This window comes from Peromyscus leucopus, chromosome 18, assembly GCF_004664715.2.
Source record: "Peromyscus leucopus breed LL Stock chromosome 18, UCI_PerLeu_2.1, whole genome shotgun sequence".
In the NCBI taxonomy this organism is placed as follows: domain Eukaryota; kingdom Metazoa; phylum Chordata; class Mammalia; order Rodentia; family Cricetidae; genus Peromyscus; species Peromyscus leucopus.
Window position 1 is genome coordinate 40,479,266 of NC_051078.1, and position 26,298 is coordinate 40,505,563.

The 26,298-nt window shown below is 42.2% G+C and overlaps 1 protein-coding gene across 3 annotated transcripts in view; it reads left to right on the forward strand.

The window, feature by feature from the left end:
- The window catches only part of Ano4 (anoctamin 4), a 395,425-nt gene that overhangs the window by 232,429 nt on the left and 136,698 nt on the right, over window positions 1-26,298 (forward strand). For all 3 annotated transcript variants that reach the window (XM_037196832.1, XM_028880306.2, XM_028880308.2), the window contains 2 exons: window positions 1,086-1,222; window positions 3,979-4,137. In XM_037196832.1, the coding sequence (XP_037052727.1) occupies window positions 1,086-1,222; window positions 3,979-4,137 (296 nt within the window). The remainder of the gene's footprint in view (window positions 1-1,085; window positions 1,223-3,978; window positions 4,138-26,298) is intronic.

Sequence of the window (26,298 nt, forward strand, 5' to 3'; positions counted from 1 at the left end):
AGACAGGAGAATTGCATAAAGTCACATACTTGGCTATAGTTTTAGAATCTGGATACCCTAACTACACAGATTATCTCTCCTCTGTACCCGACTCTGTTCTTTCTTTTTAAACTACTCATTGTTTGCACTTGTTCGATCTATTTCCTTTTTCCACAAAGGCAAAGAGCCACATCACTTTCATTCACCAGAATATGCCTACCCCACAGCTGTACACTTGGCACACAATGTGAGCATGTCTAAAACATTTATGAACGAAAAGAACGACTGCTCAAATCCAGTCTGCCACAAGTCATTTTATGCAACAGCTTCTGGCCAGTTATAGACCCTTGGACACTTTTAAAGCATCAAAATAAAAAATAATTGTAATGTCGGGACATAATGTAAGGTGGTGAAGAAGAGACCCATGCCTGGATGACCAGTCATTGGGGGTGTTCCTTCACAGTGTGCCGCAAGGTGCATTTGAACTTTGTGATCTCCCCAAGAACCCTGTTGTACAGCTCTTTGTATTGTTGTGTCATTAATATAGTCTATAGGAGGATCCTCTGAATGGCTCATTCCTTTCATTTCATCGTTAGAGGAAGAAAGAAGACAGGAAACCTAACAGTATGTTTCATTCTTGAATTTATTAGAGAGATTATAAAGGAAGAAATGAAGAAATAAATAAATGCCACTAAGCCATGCACGTGGCACTTTTATGGGCTGCCTTGTCAAGCTCTATGGCTCTTAAGTAAGGAAATATAGCATTAAAAAGCACAGCTCACCTTCCCAACCTGGGGGATGAATTCTTAGTAGTTTTAAATGAAAGTACCTTTCTCAAAACAGCTATATAAAGGCAATCTGAATAAATCACCCTTTGTTATTCTGGAAGACAAATTAGGTTTATGACATGAAGGTGTTTTACCTGCTTTTTCTTGACTAATGTCACCTCTTTGGTCAAACAGATTTTACGTCTGACATCTTTTCTCTTAGGGAGGTGTTGTTGAAACAGTGTGTGCATAGGAAGCCAAAGGGGGACACCTCCTCTCACTGTGCTGATGTCCTGCCCAGCTTCTTAGCCTGCTTTAACGTATGTGCTTTGCTTCTAGTGGCCAAGGATGTCAATATTCTTTTTGATGAATTAGAGGCTGTCAACAGCCCTTGCAAAGATGACGATTCCCTCCTTCACCCTGGAAACCTGACCAGTACTTCAGAGGATGCCAGCAGACTAGAGGCAGGGGGAGAGGTAAGAGTTTGCACGACTTCCTGAAAGAGAAATGCTTCAGGTGGGATCCCGTAAGGCATTCCAGCGGTCTGTTCTGGGGTAAATCCCATCACACCGCAGGCTCCTGGGAAGCATAGGCAGGTTTTATATGTCTGTGCTGCTCCATGGCTCTAGTGCATCTCAAGGACCTGAAATGGACATGTGCTCAAAACTGAAATGTTGATCACGTACTTGCGTTCTGACATCTAGAGATGTTTAATGTATACAGAGGAAGATTTTCCCCGACTGCCCATCATTCTATGATGCAGCCTAAGTGTTCCTAACTAACGGAAAGAAACTTGACAAGGGTGAACTTCCTAGTATAAACCCCCGAGCCTATGAACTAGCAACATAAAACACACCAGCTTTTCAGGACACTGTTGTCTGAAACCTCTGAGTTTTCTTTTGCCTCTTCTGTGAGTGGGAGACTTCACTGTGGTTGTAAATAGACCCATCTAGGGGAGGAAAAGTATTTTGTGGGGATGTCCACTGTTGCTCAGGCCATATCTCAATGAGGTTTAAGATTTCTTTTGCTGTATGCCACACAGAAGTGGCAGGTATACAGAGGCAAAGTCAGCCATTGACTACCCCTACGCTATACCTTCACGTTCCCAGTTACCCATTGAATGGATGGCACCGGAAATTAGTAACATCTACCAAGCTTCGCAGACCCCTCCCACAAATATCACAGTCTCTCTCTTTCCCTCCTGTTTTTCTTTAAGAAAAAAAAATTGTCATCTCTACACACTTTGGATGCTGTATAGTAGTAGCTTCATGAAGGGACATTGAAAGGACCCCAAACAGCAACGGATTCATTTCCCTTCCAGAGAAGTGGCAGTTTCAGTAAGTTCAGGGCTCTGCTGGAAGGAGAACAGGTCACCCCTCAGTCAGAGCCAGGCTTCCTCCCAGCGCTCTTGGGGAAAGCCCTGCTGTTGTCTGCCATGTTGTTGTGTTGATTGTAGCCTTTGGAATTGAACCCAGGACCTTGTGGTCCTAAGCAGTGCCCTCTCACTGAACTGTATCCTCACCATAAAGTCCTGCTTTTGAAGGCTGATGCTGTTTTCCATTTGGTAAATAACTGTTCATAGGTGCCTCTTCAGGCTGACTTCCAAGTGTGTGGTAGAGGAAGAGCCAAACAGTGGTTACAGGTTGAAAATGTCAGTGCTGAAATGTGGGGCACAGGCCTTCTGTTCCTCCTGGCTGAGGATGAGGTTGCATGCATACATAGTACTTGAGCATGGATGTGATGCTAGCATGGTGTCAGAGGGCTAACATGTTTTCCAACTTTATACGGTTTTTGAAGAGTGATGCATTCTGTGGTTGAGAAAAGACAGGTTTCCCGTTTCCACTTGGCTGGGTTTGCAGACTCAATTGGGAGATCTATTAGCCTGAGACACTTGGCTCCAGCTTGAGCAGCACAGACTCGATGTTCTCCTTCAAGGCCCTACATTAATACACTCTAAGGAGCCTGTGTGAAAAGCCAACCTATCTGCCCACTTCTTCAGTTTCTTGACTGTTATAAAATAATGTGCATGACTTCTTTATGAGTTTAATAATAAAATAAACATCAATTGAACTATCATCCAGTTTAGGAATTAGAAAGACACTTTTCAAGTTATGCCTTATCAGGGTTGCTAACTTGTGATTGCTTTTAATGTAATGGAACATCCATATCAGAGTGTATGAAGATAGAAGAATGCATATTGTTTTGTCTTAGTTGTTTTGTATACATGTATTTACATATACAGAAAGATAAGAAAATAAAGTATTTTTCTTCTCTTTCTCTTTACTTTCTTTGAGACAGAGTCTGTACAGCCCTGAGTGGCCTAGAACTTGCCACATAGACCAGACTGGCCTTGAATTCACAGAGATCTCCCTGCCTGTGCCTCCCGAGCACTGGGATTAAAAATGCTTGTCATCACATCCAGCCTTTAAAATGTTTTTTATTTGTGTGTTTGTTTTGTTTTTACTGTGGGCAAACTGTCTTGAAAAACCATAACTAGAATATTGCTAGAACCATTGCAGCTACTTGTGATCCTTTTACCATTCCAGGGGCCCCATCCTCCCAATGTTCTTGTTTTCTTTTTCATTTTCTAGCTCTAAAAGTTTTACTACATATAGTGTAGACTTAGAAATTTATTTTGTTTTATGATTTATAGAAAATTGTGTTATGAAGCCTTCCTTGACTTGCTATTTCCCTGTAAAAAGTTATTCTTCTGCAATACAACTTAGTTTGTTCATTTTCATTGCTGTATAGTATTTCACTAAATGTATATCCAGTGCATAATGTATATGTCTGAGTGTGATCTAATTTTAAGTTTTTCTACTATTCTGAACAACGCTGTGATAAATATTTATCAACATCCCTTAGTTGCCTTGCCAAGAATTTCTCTAGGGTTTTATGACATGCAAGTGTTCAGTTTTACAAGATAATGACAATATGTTTTCCAAAGGTACTACTTCAGTTTTCACTCTCACCGGTAGAATATAATGATTCTCCGTTGCCCCATCTCCCTGTCAACACTTGCTACTTTCCAATGTCTTGCATTTTGCCCCTTTTATATCATGCATCTTCAGTTTTTATTTTGTTTCTTCTTTTTTCTGTATTTCATTTTATGAACATGAAATTTTATTGAAAGCGTGGAAATTTCATTTAGTTTTAGTTCTCCTCTTAGGTTACTCACCTGAAGCTCAGGCTCACGGATGGCTTGAACCGCTCTCTTTGTCTTTGTACACAGACAGTGCGAGAACGAAGCAAAGCCAATGGACTTTACTTTAGAGACGGCAGGTGTCGAATTGACTACATTCTTGTGTACAGAAAATCCAACCCTCAGACTGAAAAAAGAGAAGTATTTGAGAGAAATATTAGAGCAGAAGGACTGCAGATGGAGAAAGAGGTAAATGGTTTTCTTGCATGGGAACACACACATGTGCATGCATGCACATGCACATGCACATGTATACACACCAAGAATTAGATTTTTCTTTATTAAGAAAATTTTTATTCATTTTACATACCAACCACAGATTCCCCCTCCTCTCTTCCCTCCTCCTGCTCCCTTCCAAGCCTCCCCTGCAACCCACTCCCATTCCCTCCTCCAAAAAAGTAAGGGCTCCCATAGCGAGTCAGCAGAGCCTGGTCCTTTCAGTAGAGGCAGGTCCAAGCCCCACCCCCTGCATCAAGGCTGTGCAAGGTGTCCCACCATAGGTAGTGAGCTCCAAAAAGCCAGCTCATGCTCCAGCAATGGATCCTGATACTACTGCCAGGGGTACCCTTAAACAGACCAAGCTATACAACTGTCTCTCTTATGCAGAGGGCCTATACAAGAATTAGACTTTTAAGTGAGGCTTTGACATACTAAACAGGACATTTTATTTAATTACTTTCCCTATTTTCAGTATTTGGGAGATGTGCCATGTATTGGGTCTTTGAAGCACATTTTGTCCTTTAGAGTATTTTAGTGTCAAATGACTTCATGACAAAGTATTTTGTTCCAATTAACTGGGTTGTTTTAAGCTACGATGACTTATCTGACTTCCCACATCTGCTGTGTTCTGTATCTATAACAGGGGACTCTAGTTACCCATGGTAAAGTAAACTTCGAAGGCAATGTAATCAGCCCCCTCTGGAGGCCGTGGTTACATTTCACGAGCTATAATAAACGTGGGCATCCTTGTCCACCAGAAGAGATTGGCTATTTGGGGGAGGAGGAGAAACCACTCAGCTAAAATATATAAAAACGACTTCAGTTTTAAAAAAACATTCAGATTGTTTCTTAACAGGTTCCCAGCTCAACCCTTAGCTTGTCTCCACTCCCGCCCCCTCCTGTCTTCTCTGCGTGGAGAGTTTTTCAGAACTAAATAAACAGGAGACCCTGCCAAGCCTCTGATGATAATCCCTGGGAGGCTGGTTGTGCACCCGACACTGTGTGTGTGTGTGTGTGTGTGTGTGTGTTCCTGTTAGCTGAGTTATGTAACTCTCAGAGTCCCCTAAACATTGTGTGAAGCTCATATGATCAATAAGAAAAACACCCTGACAAATTAATATATCTCTTCTGCCGCTCAAGGCTGAGTGATAGATCACTGAAGTCAGACTGCCAGGTTTTCATTGCTTGGAGGCATCAAATATTGGAGGCATTTTACACCCACACTGGTTATGTTCGTCTTGGGAGACAGAGGATGAATGGGACTTTCCCAGGCTTGGTAGACTGACCTCATCCCTTGAACATTTTCAGTACATAAGCAGTATTTTTCTGGAATGTCTCCAACAAGAAACTGAGAAAATGATGAGATGAATGTTGCCTAAGGAGAATCGGTTCTTATCCTGGGAGACTGGGCCGGTTTGCTCAAAAGCGCTTCAGATTGCGTTTTTCCCTGGCATGGCAAACAGAATTAAATGTTTTTTCATTGTCTTTGTGGGGTTCCCAGAAAGCTTTCCTATGCTGACCAACTGAGCGTAGCACATTATATTTTTTTCTTAAAAGGCCTTGCTTTGTCCTATAGTCTCACTTCTAAGTGGCAGGATTTTTATATGAAAAAAAGATGAAGATTATAACATCTTCAGAGTCTGAAATAATGAAAATCCCTTCTGACTTTGTCAAAATTTTGATTCCTATCAAAATAGAGAGCCCTGTGCAATTAATGAAAGATTGGTATTTTAACCTTCATGACTATTCTCCCATTCCCAGGGCTTCCTCTGCATAGCTCATTTCAAAATCATTTCATGAATTATTCATTCAAGCTAAAGAAAAGCCTAATCCTTTTTCAGAGAGTATGCATTACTAAACCACACGCCAGCCTTCCACGTGTCTCCAAACACAGGTGCCGCAGTATGTAGCTGCTGGTAGTGGACCTGCGGCTGAGGCTTGCTTAACCTGCTCTACAGTGTGGCATGCTGTGATGTGTGCCCATGGCATGACAGGTGGCCTGCTTATGTGATTTGGGTTGTACACTAGTTCATTTGTTTGTTATTGCTTTCGAGTATGTTCATAGCTAGGTGTTCATTTCAATGTGCATCAGGACAAAAAGAGGTGGGAAAAGTATTACCGCACGCCAAAACTCAAAAATGAAGCTCCCTCAGCCTTTTCCTCACTGCCTGTTCTACAGCTTCCTTACTTGTCATTTTCCTCACAGTCCTCTGTACACTGCGGGCAGACAGACAGGCCTCTTTGGGGAACTGTTTTCCCAAGCAGACTCTGGCTTCAGTCTTGCCCTAGCTCCCACAGTCTGCATAAGTGATACAGCATGCCTCTGATGTATTATCTCTTTACTCTCTGCATCTCCTTGTCCTCAGCATTGGTGGTACAACGTGTTTCTAATGCAGCATCTCTGCATCCCCATGTCCTCAGCATCGGTGGTACAGCGTGTCTCTAATGCAGCATCTCTGCTCTCTCTGCATCCCTGTGTCCTCAGCCAGTTCAGAGAGAAAAGAGATGTTTGCAGGGGAGTAAGAAGTCATAACTGAAGTCAGATATCCCTCAGGGGCATCTGTATTTGTGTTGTGTTATTAGACATGGAAGCTGTCAGAAGCACTCTTCTAGAAATCAAGTGCTTTCCCAACAGTCCCAGCAGAGAGACAAACATTTTAACAGTAATTTCAGCTCCCAAGAATTACTTCAACCTATTAAAAGACACAAAGCAAAGAATGAAAAAGAAAAGTAAAAGAACCTCAAGGAACTTTCCATGAATCCGTGCACAAAGAATTATTAGTATTATTAGGATCTTTGTCCTACAATATCCAAAATTACGGGAAAGCTATTTTGCAGAATGGGGTTTGAGTATCCAAATGGTTGAAGACAGGCTCTTTACTTCAGTTTAATATAAGAATCTCTATCTCTGTTAAGGTCGGATGTCTAGAAACATAGGAGAATCCTTGGAGCTGGCGCAAGTGTTTGCCGTGCAGGCATGGGGACCTGAGTTCGGATCCCCAGCAGTCCTGTAAAAAGCTGGGCATGACTGTGCATCTGTAACCCCAATGCTGATGGGGGAAAGAGCAGAGACAAGTGTATCCCCAGAGCTTGCTGGCCAGCTAATCTAGCCAATAGCTAATTGGTGGGCTGGAAGAGACCATCTCAAAAAATACAGTGGAGAGTGACTGAACATACACCAACATTGACCATGTCCACATGCATATGTACACACATGTAAATACACCAAACAAGTGAACATCTTTAATTCATGATACATGTGATGACATATTATAAAAATTTAATCTTTAAATCTTTGTCAAGGTCTCCACATCCTGGGTCTTCAATATTCAGTAACTATAACCTCATATTATCTAGAGTAAGCACTTAATAGCAACATTCTCAACATCAGAGAAAGTCCAAGTTAATTTATTTTTGTATCTGTCTATTTAAAGTTACTCCCTTTTAAAAAATCTGCTCATATTATTAATTTATAGTTTTTCATGTTTAATTCTATTTCTTATTGATCCTTTGCTATGTCTTTGAATCATCGTTTTTAAGGACACATCTTTTCCCTTATTGCTTGACTTGTGGATACCTTGAAATCCTTAGAACATGTAAGCAACAGTTGTATTCATGAGACATGCCCCCTCTTCTGGCCCCATTAGTCATGTGGGACCTGAGAGAAGACCCCTATCATTAAAATAATTATAAAATAATTCTAATTGTATAAATAAAAGCATCTGGGAAATACTGATTCAACAAACATTGTTTGTACACCCACCATGTGACAGGCCCTGCTGTGAGTACTGGGAACTCAGCAATGAATAAAGATAAGAGTCCTTGCTTATGGGAGAATCAAACACAGAGTAAATAAGCAAATACGTGAAATACTTGCAAGGGAAAGAAAGAAGGATGTGTTGGGAAGGGCTTGAAATTTTTTAGAAGTTGCCAAGGTGAGCCTTTCTTTCAGACAGACAGAAGAGTAAGTGAAAAGGCCCTGAGACAGGAACATGTCTGGTACGTTGAGAAAACTGCGATGAGGCCACTATGACTGGAGTTAATTGAGCAAGGCAAAAGATGGAAACCCAGCGACATTAAAACCTAGCAGCGGTGGGGGAAATTGAGCTTTTATCTGAGTGACATGGGAGGTCTTAGAAACCTTTTATCAGAAGAATGTAGAGCTCTGTTTTCTGTTTCTGAACTCACTCTGAAAAACCTTTTATCAGAAGAATATAGAGTTCTGTTTTCTGTTTCTGAACTCACTCTGGCTGGCTGCCTGCTCAGATGAGGATGGGGGCGGGCAGGGTGGCATGGTGGGGAATCTAGAAGATTTGTTGTAAAAATCTAAGAAAGAGATAATGGCTTCTTGGCCAAGCATTTACCAGAGATCATAGTGAGACGGCTCAAAAGTAGAGCTGCTGAAAATGCAGACAGATTGAATAAACAGTTTGAGAAAAGTCAGCCAGGCGTGGTAGCAAACGCCTTTAATCTCAGCACTTAGGAGGGAGAGGCGGGTGGATCTCTGTGATTTCAAGGTCAGCCTGGCCTACATGATGTGTTCTAGGCTATCCAGACCTATGTAGAGAGACCCTGTTGATATATCATTCATATATATATATATATATACATATGGAGAGGGGGCACTCAGTCTTATGCTACATTCTGTTTGTGAAATCAGAAGAAAGGTTTTGCCATTTACAGGGATGCAGGAAAGAGCAGATCTCACTGTACAAGTCTGTAACCTTATTAAGTCTGTGACATTCCAGTGGAGACATCGGATAGAAGAGCCTAGAGTTTGACAAGAAGTCCAGGCTAGAAGTGTATACTTGGAAAAGGTCCCCAAAAAGAATGACTGCAAAGAGAGACCAGGCCCAAAAATGAAGCACAGGACACAGGAGTGTTTCAAATGTGGACAATAAAGAGGAGCCAGAGACAAAAAGTAAGGAGTCTAAAGAGAATTAGACTGAAAACCTAGTGGCTGTGGTGCCTGGGAATAAATATTTCAGAAGGGAGCTAGGAATAGATGCTGTTTATCCTGTTGGAATAAAGATCAAAGTGGAATGCCAGCCATTGGGTTATTGGTGTAGGGTCTAAGTGAACCAAAAAAGACATTTCACTGGAGAAATGAAGGTGAGATTATCGTTGAAGGATTTTCAGGTCCTAGCTGCTTTGACAGCTGCAGATAACTCCTCAGACATCGCCAGACCTGAGAAGTACAACACATACAACCAGTCTCCAAAATGGCATCAAGACATTTGAGTCACCAAGATAGGACTCTCTTAAGGGACCTGACTCCAAGGTTCTGAGGAGCCTGCATTTTTCCAAGAACCACAACAGGAAGGATATACACGTGTGCCCGCGCGCACACACACACACACACATATGCATGCACACACGCACACTCAAACAATTCAAAGGCAATGAGTGTGTATGACAAGCTTATCAAGGCCCTTGTAAAGCATGTGGAGGTTAAGCCCAGGATGCTAAAGGAACCCAACCACAGACTCTTCTGATTTGCTTTCATAGCCTACCCCAAGCTTGGGAAGCAGATTTGTGCTGTATGGCCAAGGGCTATATGCTGCCAACCAAAGGCCAAGGACTAAACCAAGGCTGAGGCTGCAGCTCCAGCTCAGGCTGGAGGTTAACGGAGACAACAGATAGAAGCAGCTGTTTCCAGGAGGTCTTTCATGTTAGTGTATAGCGGAGAAATCTAATCAAGGAAAAGTTCTTTTTTTATTTAAGATGGCAGAAATAAGTGCTGCCTTCATGCTAATCTGTGTGTCCATTTGCAAGGGGATGTTGGCGTACGGGAGAATGAAGAGACGTATGGAGATGTGTGTTTGAAGTAATAGGCAAAGAATGACCGCAAGCTCCTCCCACAGCACGGCCCTTCCCTGTATGTGCACACGGATACGATATTCTGGGAACCTAAGGATGTCCTCTCTGTGCTCATAGCTAACCACCCCTTCACTTCCCGCACAGTACCCTATCCTCAGAGTAACACTCAAATATATTACCCTCCATATTGATGAGCATAGTAAGCCTTTTGAACTAAAATGGATGCCAGTGAGCTGGCTTAGAGGCTAAAGGTATCTACCTGAGTTCAATCCCTAGAACACACAACATTTTGTAGGAGAGAACCAACTTCCACAAATCTTGTCTTCTGACCCGCATGTGCAAGCCAAGGCATTCTCTCTCTCTCTCTCTCTCTCTCTCTCTCTCTCTCTCTCTCTCTCTCTCTCTCTCTCTCTCTCTCTCTCTTCCTCTCTCCCCCTCTCCCCCACACACGAGAAAATAATAACAATAAATAAAATAATAACCTTAAAAGTTAAAATCTAAAATACACAAAATAAAGAAACTGGTTAAGACAGTTTCTGAGTTTGCCAGTCTCTCAGAATAAAAATATCTGGCTGCAATAAATAAAGGAATACATGCACATTCAGGACTGAGTATATTATATATTTCTCCTTGAAATGATAATAGAAATACTATTATTGAGATTTTCACACATTTGTAAGCACAGACTATCATACCCTCTATTAGTTGAGATGATTCAGAACAAATGGTAACCTTCCTCAGGATAGGAAGAGACAAACACCTATGTTCCCTGTGAATGTCAAGGTCAAGGAGGTTAGGAGGCTGTCTGAGAAGACAGCTAGGGTTACAGGTAGAAAAAGAACCAAGGAAATTAGAGTGCACAGCAATGCCAGGAACCCTCCAGACTGTACATCATGTGCATTTTTGGCCTCTAGTAGTTGTGGCTTTGTCTCATGGTGCAGTTGAGGCAGAGCTGAGTGGTAGTGGACAACTAAGCTATGCAGACTTTCTGAGTCTCAATTTCACACATTTGATAATGAAGGTAGGATAATACTCCACTGTAGTGGGTAGCTGTTCTTGACATGCCCTGAAGCACCACCCCTAGTGAGGTCGCAGGTAACTGTTGCACCTGCCTATGGCCTGGAGGTACATGCCCCTGGGGCATGGCCACTGGGACACTTAAGACCTGGGATGCATGTACAAGGCTCTCTCTTTGCTACCTCGTGGTTTTGGATGCTGGGACGGACCAGGGCAGAGCTCTCCAGAGAACAGCACTGGACCATGCCTCACCCTTCCAGGATCCTGCAACAAATTTCTTTACTCTATCTTGTGAGTTCCTAATAAATTCATTTTCCTCTAAAATAGACTCTGTGGATTTCTCCCATTACTCCAAGAAATGATAAGAGGATTAAGTGACCCCCACATATGGGATACACGATAGCATGTCTTCAATTATTTTCATACTTATTTTTCCTCTAGTTTTTATCCTAAAACATTGGGTTCCTCCCCTGCTCCGCCAGGATGTTTCTTTAATTGTCTCATGCTTATGGGAAATGATATTGATTTTTAATTCATAAATATCATCAAGTGATACATGAAATTGTAATTTCATAGATGATATAGACATTTTTAGGACTCATGGCAGACACACCTGAAGATCTATGATTCTTGCTTCCTTTTCACACCTTTACATAATTCCTGCCCCTCAAGTGCAGGGGCAGGGCCCATGGTATATTCCTAACTAATAGAAAATGACAATGCCATAATAGGCTATGGCCAACCAATGTCAATGTTACAGTTACATTATGACATATGAGATTCTATCTCAGCAGGCTATTACTATTACTATTACTATTACTATTCTATTACTGTAAAGAGACACCATGACCAAGGCAGCTCTTATAAAAGAAAGCATTTAATTGGGGGCTTGCTTACAGTTTCAGAGGGTGAGTCCATTATGGCAGGGAGCATGGCGGCATGCAGGCAGGCACTGAAGCATCATCATGGTCATCATGATCCATATGCAGAGAGAGAAAGAGACTCTGGGCTTAGCATGAGTTTTTGAAACCTCAAAGCCCACCCCAGGTGACATACTTCCTCCAACAAGGCTAGGGCGCCTCCTAATCCGTTTAATCCTTTCAAGTAGTGCCACTCCCTGACAACTAAGCATTCAAATAAAGGAGCCTCTGGGTGTCATTCTTATTCAAACCACGAGGAGTAAGACACCATGTTGTGATATGGCTCATGAAGAGCCCTGTGATGAAGGAAGGTGGGTTATCTTTAGAAACTTGCCAAAGCTGTTGGTTATTGGAACAGTCTCTAAAGGAGAGAAAAGATGAACCACGTAGGGTTTCAACTGGACATGGACTTCCACCTGATCCAATAAGGAAGCTGTAAGAAAGTATACAAGAAACCTGGGGCACTTTTAAGGAAAGAGTTCCATTGGCAGTCACTGGATGACAGATGTGGAGGTGGTGGGTGCTGTTCATTTTTCCAACCCATCTGGGCAGCGCAACTAAAGCACCTGTTACCACTGGTATTGACACCAGAATTGCCAAATCCATAGTATCCGGACAACCTGTGTAGCAGTCTTAACAACTGCATAACTCAGGGGATCTTAGCTGAACATAAGGAGAACAGGAGCAATGGAGATGGGCATGGATTCAGTTTTAATCTGCTAATTTTTTCTCCTACATTTAGAATACTATACTTTAGAGTTAAGGACCCCATATGGCTTATGTAATTTCTTTAAGAGAAAATTCTATCTTACTGGGTTTTTTTATCTTAGAGACTTACTCTAGTGCTTAGCTGTGGAAGTTTGAATTTGGTACAAAATATTATGGATAGCTGATTTCTATTTATTTACTTTTCAGATTTGTTTATTTTACTTTATACGTGTGAATGATGTGTCTGCATATATGTATGTGCACCACATTTTTACCCGGTGCTAGCAGAGGTCAGAAAAGGGTGTTAGATACCCTGGAACTGGAATTACAGATGGTTGTGAGCTACTCTGTAGGTTCTGGGAATTGAACCCTAGTCTTTTGTAAAAGCAGTATGTACTCTAAGTCACTGAACCATGCTGTGGGATGTCTTTCTGTATGCTATGTCTTTCTGTATGCTGTGAATATGTGTTGCTCTGATTGGTTGATAAATAAAATGCTGATTGGCCAGTAGCCAGGCAGGCAGTATAGGTGGGGTGAGCAGATGAGGAGAATGCTGGGAATAGGAAGGCTGAGTCAGGAGTCACCAGTCAGACACAGAGGAAGCAAGATGACAAGGCAGAACTGAGAAAAGGTATCAAGCTACGTGGGTAAACATAATAAACCTGAGCTAATGGTCAAGAAGTTATAATTAATATAAGCCTCTGTGTGTTTACTTGGGGGACGCGAGTAGGAGAGATTTGTCCTGACCACTGGCCAGCCAGGACACAGGGAAACTTCTATCTACAGAGCCATCTCTCCAACCCAGTAAATAGCTACGTTCTATGATTGTGTTGAAGTAACACTAGTCAGTTCAGTCCTAGGGTTTTCCAGTGTTAGAGACATTTGGGGCTGCATAATTCTTTGTTGTGGGTCTTATACACTGTAGGATGTTTAGCAGCAGCTGTGGTCTCTCCGTTGCTGGTGCTAGTAACACCTACTCTGAGTCTCTAAGCATTCTTACTTGTCCTGGTAAGAAGTGACAGGGTCAGGAAGGGTTGACCTTGGCTAAAAATCACCAAGTTAAACAACTGATCCAATATTTTGTGGTGTGTTGTTGTGTTTATGAGGTACTGAGAGGAATTAAAGGTGGATGAAACCATTCTACGGTCCAGGGGACCAACTGGTTTAAACAATGGAACAGAAGACAATTGATTCAGAAGAAAAGAGCCTAGTTATTTGAGGAAAAGAATAGGATCTAAGTTAGGAATGGCCTCTCAAGCCCAGCAACTGAGATTTGGATCTGCTTACCTCTGTACCACTTACTAAGTAAGTAATTGGGTAAGGTTTTTAACCTAGGTGGGTATAATGGTGAGCACAGCTGCCTTTCAATTTCTTCATTATTAATTAGCATGTAATTCTATGAAACTCTTCTGAAAATAAAGTGAATTCTGAGTCCTCTATTCTATTCCTGCTAGGAGAGTCTGGCATAGATTAAGTGCCTAATCATAGGCAATGATGCCATTCATTATTAAGAAGGACATGGCTTCATTCACTGTTCAACCATTTGGCTGGATTTTTCAGGCATTCATCCTTGTCCCCATCATTTCTTGGGATGCGAGTCCCTAACCTGTGTCTAGGAAAAGTAGAAGATGTCATGTCTCAGACAATAATGTATCAAATGGCAGCTCTCTACCAGTACCCAGTCCACTTCCTGCCCTCCCACATTAACACACAGAAACAGCATTGTTCTATCAGCTTCTTTAGGCTGTTCCATTAAAACGGTAATGGGGACAGTGATTCTTCTTCCTCTTCTCCTCTGCCTCTGATTTCCGGTTTAATTTCTGAGTTCAGTTTAAAGTTCTCAGGACCTTAACTGCTTTTGTTTATTTAGGGGGAAAAAAGTTGAATCAAAACATTTCCATTGCCAGGTCAAGATGACCAGAACAAAGTTACCTTGAACTGATTTACTCCAAAGATGCCCTTAAATCAATACATAGTTTCACATGACTCATTCGTATCCTTTTAACATAAAAAGCCCAACTAAATGGAGAATAATGTCCATTTTCCAAGTCACAGTAGAGGATTCAAAACTGTATAATATACTTCCCAGAAGAAGAAACACAATCGGAAGAATCCCCTCAGAGCTCTGAACTGACTTATAAGGGATAAAGCACATTTTCCATTGGTGTATGTTTACCACATGGGAGCATCATATTGCTGCATCCAAAAGGAACTGAAGTCTTCCTTTTGTGGAATCCTTTTGTTCCTCTTTTTCTTTAATTACATCTTAGGTTAAACTGCCGAAAACCGTACAAAGTATACCAATTATTGACACCAATTATTTATGAATGAACAGAGAGACAGAAAAGCTTTGAAGCAGTCTGGAGAACTGTCCATCCATGGTCTTGCTTATCATTTTTCAAAAGTAGAAAATTTAAACAGAAGCTTCATTACTTAAGCCTGATAAGTCTTAATTGCAAAAGTGGTAACTTTTGGGAGGATGGGTGGGTGGGGGTCAAGGCTTAGCTCAAGAGAAGCCAATGTCATCTGATGACTGTGGTTTTGGATGCAATCATTCATTCACTTTTCCATTCATCAACTACCTCTCGAATGTCCACTATTATTGAGGATAGTGAAATATGAAACAAGACATTGTATCAGGTGTGGTGAAGCTACAGAGAAACATACAGAACTATAAGGAAGTAGCATTTCATTTGGGAGTTCAAGGCAAGTCTTTATGATAATGGGGGAATTGCACACACAGAGGATGGAAATTCTCATTTATAAACCTGACTCTCGAAGGCAGCTATTGAGATTGCTCTCTTATTGTGTTTCCCTAACATACGAATGTAGGAAAAACCAGTAGAGCTGGACTGGGGAGGAGGGCTTAGATAGAGAAACTAACTGGATTTGGCTGCAATCTGGGAGACTGGGAGAACTCTTACAGGGTACAGAGCAAGAGACAAATTAAGTTCTTGAGCAGTGTTGGAGCCTTTGGAGAGGCTCCACCCGGGTGCAATCTCACCCTCACCTGCCCTTTGCTGACACATCGCTTAATTTCCAATATGTAAATTACTCCTTCACTTGACTGTGTACCCCAAGTTTCCTTTCTGAAATTCTCCCCTAGTGACTCTTACAGTTAAAAAGTATTTGGGAAAGTTGGCTATTCTGTCTTCCAGTAACAAAGCGTTTCATGCAGATGCTGCGACACTGAGTAGAAGGCCAGGACCCAAATCAGGGAGGCCACATCTGGCCCTTCAGCCTGAAACCTAGTGTCAGGGAGTCTAATGATACTTCAGATTTGAGTGTCTGCCACAGGGTGCATGAGTCCCAGACACCTACTGGAGATGCTTTGAGCCTCACATTTGCCTGTACAACTGAATCCCACTGGGTGTAGAAAGAGCTTTCCTTTTCCAGCTTCCAAATCCTGCCTGAGTGCTTGTCACTGTAGACTCTAACTCTAACCAAGAACCTCATGAAGAAGGAGATTCTTAGAAATAGGACCCTGGTTTCTCCCCAGTAAAGCCAAGAGGGTTCATCTGGGGGTGGCAGGAGACATGCCAAGATGGCAGCAGACATCATAGAGATGCCACAAGCCCTTCTCCTAACAGAACTGACTGGGGAGATGTCCCTTTACCTGAGGCTGTACCAGAGCCATCTCTGGAAAACCCCAATATTTCACACTACGATCTATGAACTCTAGCATCTCCCTTTGAGATGATTAAGAGGGCCATCTCGTTCTGGGTCTCTGCCTGGACACACTGGGTAAGTCGCCCTCAGAGTGCCTCCTGACACCCACACCATTGTTCTGACGCCAACCTTAGTTAATTGTCTCTGTCCAGAGCAGAGCTCGGTTTCCTCAGCACCAGCCTTCAACTTGGGAATTGGCAGGAGTCATAAGTCTGTATAAGGAAACATCTGGAATTGGCCAGTCACGGGGGGGGGGGTGGCAGACAGACAAGGTGACAGTTCTCTGCCCCACAGAATGAAATCGAGTTCCCTTCACCCCTCCCAGCTGCTCCTACAGTGTTAGAGTAGCAGTCTTTATGAATGCATGTTTCAAATCTGTTCTATTCCAGGCCCTCTGCCAGGCACTGGAGACTCAAAAATGAGTAAATGCCCCAGTTATCTCTTGTTGCATAAAAACAACTCCAAGATATGTGGGTTGAAACAACAGGCATTTGTTTTGCTCACAGATCTGCAGTTGAGCAGGGATGAGCAGGGATGGTTTCTCTTGGCTTCACTGGACACAACCTGGATCAGCCCCACTAGGTCCTAGAGTGGTCCCTGGCCAGGCACGAATGTGAGCTGAACTCTCAGCCAGGGCTGCGGGCTGTGTGTATTGTTTTCTTCTCATGCATGCGTCTCACAGGCTGCTTGGGCTTCCTTGTCACATGGCGGCTGCATCCCAAGGTTGATGCTCGTTCTGGCAGCATGTTGCCAGAGCCGTTTCTTTGACTGTACTGGCTGAGGCAGAATCCAGAGGGAAGAGCGTAGATTCCACCTCTTGATGGAGTGCAGGAAGATTGCAGATGAGTGAGATGACATGCAAACCACTGTCGGAAAGTGCAGCCTGCACAGCGTGTTTACAGAGCTCTCGCTGCAACAGAGAAACAAAGGATAATGTAATCTGAAAAGTTTTTCTTTTTTTTTTTTCTCCTGAAAACACTAAGGGAATTACACAGTTTCCAGAAGCTAAAAGAATGTGCCGTGGGTCTTAACGGAAGAACATTACTAACCTCCTTGGATTGGGATTCCAGAGGGGAAACACATTAGACTTGCCACAATTAGCTTGAGATTTAGTCATCCTGGCTCAGGGCTGCATCTCTCTTCCTAGTGGGACTGTGAATCCCAGGAAGACCACACAGGTTTCCCACCATCCCTGTATCATTCCTTCTTGACTGTCACATCATTTATGCTCACTCCGCATTTTCCTGTGATGATAATGCAGGTCAGATACAGTTGTTCTTCCAAGTCCCAGTGAGAGAACCAGGCAAACACAAGTTTTCACTCGTTTCCTCTAAGTGTTCTTTACAAATAAAGCCCATTCTGTTTACTACAATTTAAATTAAAAAAAAATCATCTCGAGAGCTTTATTTCAGGCTAAGAGTTTGACTAAACTACCCATACAGGAATCCTGACCTTGAATGGTCTTCAGGGAATATGATGTTTATTGCCCAGTGGAGTCTTTTGCTTTTCAGTTCCATTTTCCATTCCCATTTTTTGCTAGACATGTTGAAATTAAAAAGAGCTTCATAGAAGGCCAGGACAACAGTAGATGAAAGAAAGAAACTATGCTGCCCGTGATTCCCCTGACCTTAGCAGGCCGGCTGGCAGGAAAGAAAATTACACATGGTGAGACCTTGTGGCCATTAGTGTTCCAGAATCGCAGTATGTTGTGCCTGGGGGCCCCTCGTCCTCAGTCTGAAGGCTCCTGGTGCAGCTAGGATATTATTTTGGATTGTGCAGCTGTAAATCACTTCAGCATTCATTTGAGGCTGCCTAGGTTCAGTTTCTCAGACTCTAATCAGTGCCCGTGGGTCTTCTGAAATCTACTTCTTCATTCAGTGACTTGTGGACAACACTATAGTTCTAAAAGGGTATAAACCGTTTGAGTCATTACTACTGCCCGATTGCCTGAAGCTGTCTCCTACCCTAAATTCTCAGTGCAAACTCCGCTTGAATGAATAACTCCCAGTCTTGATTCTGTCTGTCTCAGGGTGCTGTATTTGGTTGGCAAAGCAAGCAGCAGGTTGGCACTGAATGTTAGTTCATGGTTTACCTTTTTCTTCTTTCCACCTGAAGCCTCTGTGCAGCAATGCAATAAATCATGTTCAGGAAACCAAGCATTATAACTAAACTCGGTAATACTGGGAGCTAGTACTTGGAGCTGAAAACTTGCTTTGTGTGAGCTTAAATATTCTAAGAGTCATTGGGAAGTAAACTGGATATGATAACGAGCCTATTGGCGAATGATTCTGAACATTTTGAAAGCATCATTTTGTTTCCCTGGTTACTGAGGTGCAGTTCCATTGTTCATCATTGAGCCTGCTCACATGTAAGCCCCTGAACGCTCATACTGCTTTGTTGCTTTGGCTTCTTTGCCTGGGAAAGCCTTGACTAAATTTGATTAAGTGTCACCTTCTTTGTCTGTATCTGATGCTAAAGTGTGGCTGAATGTGTGTGTGTGTGTGTGTGTGTGTGTGTGTGTGTGTGTGTGTGTGTATGCCAGATGCTTCACTTTAAATCATGACTCTAGCCTCAGCTGGCACCAAGAATGCTTGGGGAGCCTCATAGTTTTGCTTTTCCTCCTGCACAACTGAATAACTTTATGTCTCACTATTTCCCTCTTTCCCTGGCCCCTTCCATCCTGCTCTTCATGTCTTCCTTCCTTCTTCTGCTCATCTACTTGTTCGTGTGAGTTATTCAGTAAATATATAGCACTTGGCATGAGTGTAGACACTTGGGACATGTCGGTGAACACCAAAAGCCTCACCCTTGCTCACAGGCAAGTGAGTGTGACGGTGGGCAATAGACTGCGTGATACACCAGTGGTGTGGTGTGTGAGAGGGTGATAAATAATACGGCAAAATTAAAACAGAGTGTGGATGGGAGTACTGGAGAAGGGATAGGCATTTTAAAGAGAATGTTGTGTGGCAGATATTTCTCCTTAGGTGGCATGTGACTGGTCTGGATATGCTGGGGATAGAATGTAGTAGCCGGCTCTTATTTCATGTAGTCCACTGACCTCTTTAATCTTCTTACCTTATGCTCTGCATCCTTAGCTGAAGTTCTGCTGAGAGCCTTGCCTATACTGTGATAAAAAAAAAATGAACATAATCAGACAGGAGCTTTGGTAACTCCCCTGTACCCTTTGTCTCCCCTCGTCCTGCTGTGTATGAATGTCTGCCCATAATTCCAGAACCCCCCTGTGACTCCCCAATCCCTTCTCATCTCACCTTCTCAAGGACTTTCCTCCTGTACTTGTCTCCTCTTTCTCCTGCATCCTCATGGTGGCTTCTCGATCCAGTCATTAAGAATGTGCTCCTGATGCTTGTACATTAGGAATAAAAATCTCATAACCGCATAACCTAATGAACATTCTGTTTCTCTCCTACAATGCACAGAAAAAATGACTTAAAAGATGTGTCTAGTGTCCTGTGTCTGTTTCATTCTCCTTCAATATTCCTTAGAGGTTACCTCTGTCCAGGTCATGTAGCCAGGCTCCACGGTCCATCCCTTTCACTTTGCTTTCCTCTAATAGAGGCTTACCTCCTCTTGAAAAGCCTCAAGTCTGGGTCATAGAGACAGCACATGCTCTTTTGTGTGTCTCTTCTCTGCATATTTCTTAAACTTCTCGGTCATCTCCTTCTTCTATTTAATATCTAAATACTATGATATCTTTGAACCTGATCTTGGGTCCCCTTTACTTATCTCCATCTCTCTGTGACCTCACCCAGACCCATAGATGTATACAAAGTCTGTATGTGTCAGTTCAAGGCTTTGTTATCCCAAGCTTCAGGAAGAAGTCACTGCTTAATTTCAGGGTGATAGAGTGGACCGTAGGTGCTGTTCTTTGTTGCTCCCTGAGACCAGAGATGATGGAAACTTCATTTAGGCACCTTTGTCTGCAACAGGGTAATAGAACTTACACAGGATTCTTGCAGGTTCTCTCAAAGCACATTGCCTGGAACTCGAGCCCATGTAGCTAGCTGGAAAGTTATGTTTCCATATGAACCAAGGAGAAAGAGAGCCAGATTCCAAGTCCACTAGTACACCCCATGGTTTCAAATCTATTCTATATTTCAGATTAATGTGGTATTGCATATTATTTATACATCCTCTGTGAACTAGGTAAACATAGCTATATTCATTATGCCAATGAAAAATGAGTTAATGTAAATTGAGTTATAATTATCAGTTAGATAGCTCTGTAAAGAAAAATCATAGAAGCCCCATTTCATAACAGTTTTCTCATAGCTTTTAGGTAAAAATAGTTGGTAAAAATATACGACATGCTCTGTAGTGTCCTGTGGTTTAGAGCAATATCCCACTGAGAGGTAGAAGCACAAGAGAGTTGACAGCTCCCACTTCCTCAGTAAGAATTTCCAGATTTAAACTGCTTCCTCAGTAGTGGCGGATGCCAGTTTTCCTGTCCTTTCTGGGTCTTGCTTGTTTCACAGCTGTTCATTACTCCCATTCACAGAAAGCATAATAGCACATGGGCTATTGATTGGAACCTAACTGTGAAGGCTAATCAGTAGGTCTGTTATTTGTGATAACATAAAACACAAACATGATATAGTTTCCCCCAAATACGTGTGTGTGTCCACTATTTCCAAAATTAAGAGTGTACTTTTCACAGACACCATAACTGAAATATGGATTACCTGTCGCTCAAGTCTGTGGTTAATGTTACCTTATTGACAATTCTACCACTTCTACTCAGTGACAGCCAGGGGGTTATTTGTTTCTATGGCAAAACTCAGCCAGCCACATATTGATTGTCTCAGATACCTGATGCTCTATTTCCTAGTTGGATGTGGAGGGCCATCAGGGTTGATGCAGCAACTATATTGTATCCTACAGAGAACCTTTGATGGTAAAACTAAAGCATTATCCTTACCCCCTCAGCACTGGAAACTTCCTGGTTGTCACCTAGAGGAGAGTTTATCTTAATTACCCATAAATTCAACCACCTTGAAACCTTTGTGATATCAAGAAAATTAATATTTTTCTAATAATAGTGTTTTAGCAAGGTAGTCAATAGTGTGAAAAAACTACCAGACATATAGATCCCAAACTGTTCATAAATTAATTTAACAATTGTCCTCAGTAAGCACTTGCTTAGAAACATTCATATACTGCCAGTATCACTTGGGCAAAGCTGCACACAATAGTATCATTGATATAACAGTGAAGTGTATTATTATAGCAATAATTTGCCAAAATGTGTGTTGGTTTTATATCACCATAGAAGAGATTATTTCAGTCCTAGAATCTTGAGGCAGCCTGTGTTTATGCTCCCATAGTTTGCAAAGGTCAGGAGTCTGGGTGCAACTAGGTACATCCTCTAATCAGGATCCTCATAATGACATCCTGAGGATGTCAGTTAGATTGCATCTCTTTCTGGGGTTCAAGATCCTCTTATGCAATCATTTAGTTCCTTTTGGTTGTTGGACTAATGCTTCATTTTCTTGTAGGCTGTCAGCCAGGCACTTTTCTCAGCTTCCAGAGGCTACTCAGAATCTCTTGTCCTCCTAGGCCTTCTCACAACATGGAAACACTTTGTTTCAAGGCCCGTAGGAGACACTTTCTTACATCTAAACTCTCTTGTGAGGATTTATCTGACTAGTGCAGGGTAATTTGGAAGAATCCCCCTTTTGGTGAGCCCATGGTCAAGTGTTGGGTATCCTAGCCACAGGAGTGGTATTCCTTCTATGCACAGTACCCATCCACACTCAAGAGGCTGGGTGCCATCATTCAGGTTTTGCTGTCTTAGATGGCTGCCTGCCCTACAACTCGAGACCTAAGCACCATGAATTTATCAGACAAAGAGTTTCTATATGAGACTGTTAGAAAATTGGCAGTTTGGAAATAGGAAGAAAGAAATCCACTGTGGCAGGGCCCAGAGACAGAGGGAGGTGGCGCAAGATAAGGAGTGGCCAGAGCAGGTATTGGCCACGTGATGATTTTTCCAGAGGGATCCGGGAAACGATGATCGCAATGCATTTTTGTTTTTTAACCCCCGAAGTCCAACCAATGAGTTTTATGGGCTGACATACAGGAATATGAGTGAGAGGTTACCTGCAGGAGCAGAAATGACTCAAAGGCCACCCCATATGGGTGACAGTTTTGCAAAGACTAGGAACCTGGAGCATAGTGTGCAGCCTGCAGGCAGCTCAACAGTTTCCAGACTCTACGCCTGCAAGATTTGATGAAGGAGGCAGAGGCAGGAGGATCACGATGCATTTTAAAAGACATCTTTGATGTCAGTGACAAATTAGGCAAGGATGGATGAGAGAACTCATCTATAAGGCTGCTGCAGTACTTAAGAAGAAAGCAGATTGATGGTGACTTGGAGGACGGTGGCAACATCTGTAAAGAGAAGTAGTTAGATTCAGGGTAGTGAAGAGATAAAATCGATAAGACTTGGTGATGAAATGGCTGTGTCATGAGTTATAAATGGGTACAGGGTGACTGCTGAACTTGAACCGCTAAGTGGGTAACTGTGACATCAGTGAGAAGAAGTGGGTCTAGGTAAGTATCTTGAGTCAGACATGCCAGCAAGACAGCCAAGAGCAGACATTATGTAAGCCTTGGCTAAGGTGATCTGGAACTTGGACAAGTACTCTGGTCCAAATATATGCATCTCGGAGGTATCAGATGATATTGGATGCTATTGAGAAGACATGAGATCATCCAGGGAGAATCAGGAAAATGTGACTAGAGCTGAATGGAGTCCTTAGGGAATCCCATTTAACAGTCTGTTAAAGGCTATTTCCTATGGCAGATGCTAATGTCATCTTCAGCGAATAAGTGCTTTGGTCATTTAGAACCATATAATAGTACTACCAAAGCTTCTTTCCCTTGGGAGTCTGTCTGTCTCTGTCTCTGTCTCTGTGTGTGTGTGTGTTTGTGCGCGTGCGTGCGTGCACGCGCGTGTGCCTATGCACACACAGTAGGAAGGAATTACATCAGCTAGCTCCATCAGAATCAGCCAAAAAGCCTCTTCAAACTACACCCAAACTCTGATGTGTCTCTAAGAAAATCAAGAATAACAGGCACAAAAACAGTCTCCTTAGAGACACATGCCCTCATTTTTCAGAGAAAACCAAAGCTCAGAAAAGAGCAAGTCATTTGCCCGGTGGCACACAGCTGGTTAGAGAGCAGCCCCCTGGGAGGAGCTGAGATTGCTTAGTGATTTCCCTCAGATCTCTAACCCTCCAGGAATGTATATTCCTCCATCAGTTTCACAGCTTATAGGCACAAGGAGACACTCTAGCACCAGTTAGTTTTTAGTGTCCGGATGCCAGCCAAACATTTAGTAAGCATGGGAGGAAGAAGGGAATACTCCCTTGTGGACTTATTTCTGTCCAGTCACATATTAGCCTTAGAGGAGCCCTGCAAAATGTGCATGCAAGTTAACGAATGTTTCCAGGAACACACAAGGGAGTGAGTGGCAGAACTAGCCTGCAAGCTGGCTCTAACTATTGGCTTTATGTCAATCACAAGATATTTAGAGCGATCCCTACACACTATCCTCAGGGTTTTCAAATATAACTTATCATTCTATAAAATAATAATGGGAACCAATAGATAATTAAGGATACCTATATGAGCCCTAGCTACCCTCTTTTGAAGTTCATGGGCGGGCACACACATCCCCCCCCCCACACACACACATGCACGCAGGCACGCAGGCACGCACGCACGCACACGTACAAACTTCTTTGTGAGACAGAAGAATCACTTGTGTTAGATTATGGTATAGGGCTTCTTTTATTTACTTTCTCCTCCTATGGCTCTATTTAACACTGACTTATGAAATTCTTATATCCCAAGGTAAGGACTGTGATTTGCATACTTTTTTATTCCTAGAATCTAGAAGATATTAAATGTATTCCTGTTGAATAAAAGAAAGAAATGAATATTTTATCTATTTCTATTACAGGTAGTTCCCATGCTACTTGATAATTTCTCCAGTTGTTTGCCTGAGCACATGTGTCCAAATGTCGCTAAACCATCGTTTTCCCTTTCACCAAGGTTCTACCCTAAGGAATGTTTATTGCAATATTTTAATGACATAACCCATTTTCACTTCTGTTCACCCTGACACTTGCACATTTGGGTTTTTGTGGCAAGGGACACTTAATAACATGGAAAGATCTGTTTTAAATGGCAGCGTAATCATTCAGCAGTAGAGAAAAGAGTGATGTATGAACTGTATAATTACCAGTCATCTATTTCACATTTATTATTCAGAGATGGAGCTCAGAAAGTATTCTGTATAGGTCAGCGCTATTAGTTACTGCTTGAATAGTTGAACACAAATAATAAACCACATACACTAAATTTTCCCCATGATCATTTAAAAGGGGCACACTTAGACACACACGAAAACACACAGAACCCACAAACAAGTATTTATCATTATTCTTGGGAATTGGTCAACATTTTTCTCAAGACAATGAAAATAAATGTGACATCCCCCAGTCCAACTTGGTTCATTGGTAGCTTAAGTTTTCTTTTTTTGTTTGTTTGTTTTTTGTTTTTTCGAGACAGGGTTTCTCTGTGTAGCGTTGTGACTTTCCTGGAACTCACTCTGTAGCCCAGGCTGGCCTTGAACTCACAGAGATCCTCCTGGCTCTGCTTCCTGAGTGCTAGGATTAAAGGTGTGAGCCACCACTGCCGCGTGATGTTCTTTATTGCTATAATTCTGTTGCTTTTATTTCTAAAGTAGAATGTTCTTTCAAGATTATCCTGTGTAAGGCAATAGAAGGACAATTCAGAGAATGTGCACCTTAAGAAACTACTAGATAAAGTTCGCAAAGGTACCCAGAGCTGTGGGCACAGGATCAGCTACATGTGGGACAGAACTTCTGTGTGTTCATGAGTCAGCCAATCTGCCTCTCTCTTCTCCAAACCACCCAGGAAAGCCTCTCTCCTAAGCTTGGGTGGGGATAAAGTGAGGTAACACATAAAAGTGCTTTGACAGCAGAAAGCACTGTGAATAAAAGTTATTTAAATGTCAAGGAAAATAAGTAAAAATAAGCTATGGTTTCCTGAAAAACATCATGGGTTTACCATGTTGGAATTTTAGTGAAAAAAGCAAACAAATGTTCAGGTAAAGAACTTGGCTTTTTCACTCCCCAAAGCATGGCGTTGATGATGATCTGTGTGTGGGATGATTTCATGTATTTTTCCTTCCTGTTTCCGTGCATTTATATAGATCCCAGTGTGGTTGTTTTCCCATGGGCTGGTTTATTCTGTGCAAATTAGCCATCACAGCAAAACCATGGAGAAAATAGACTCTAAACATATATTATGCTCTAAATAAAAGTTTGTCTGTTTGGGTGAGTTTCTCAGATTATGCAAATCAATCACATTCCTGTGTGTTGTGTTCCTGCGTTTTCATAATTTTACTCTTTTATAGGAAGGTGGAAAAATAATCTTACAGGAAACCTAGCTTTGCACTACTGTGACACAACACTTGAGAGAAACTTGCAGAGGAGGAACTGTTTACCTTAGCTCACCGTTTCAGAAGTTCTAGTCCATGGTGCATTGGCTCGTTCACTTTTAGGTCTGCTACAAGGGAACACATGGTAGTTCAAAGATATTTACCATATGGTGACCAGGAAGTGAAAACAAAACAGGAAGGAGCGGGTCTCTAATATATAGTTTAAACCTGTGGTGACATAACTTCTTTCCACTGGGATCTACCTTCTAAAAGTTCAGACACTTTCCAGTATCCCTGGAAACTGGTGAAAGCCCTCAATACACAGGAGTCATATGCACATGGGAGCCTTTAACGTACAAGAGGCTTCAACACATGAAAGCCTTATACACAGATGAGCCTTCAACACATGAGAGCCTTATACACATGGGAGCCTTCAACACATGGGCTTTGGGGAGGCATTCAAGATGCAACTATATACATAAAGAATCCCACTATTAAAATTAAAAT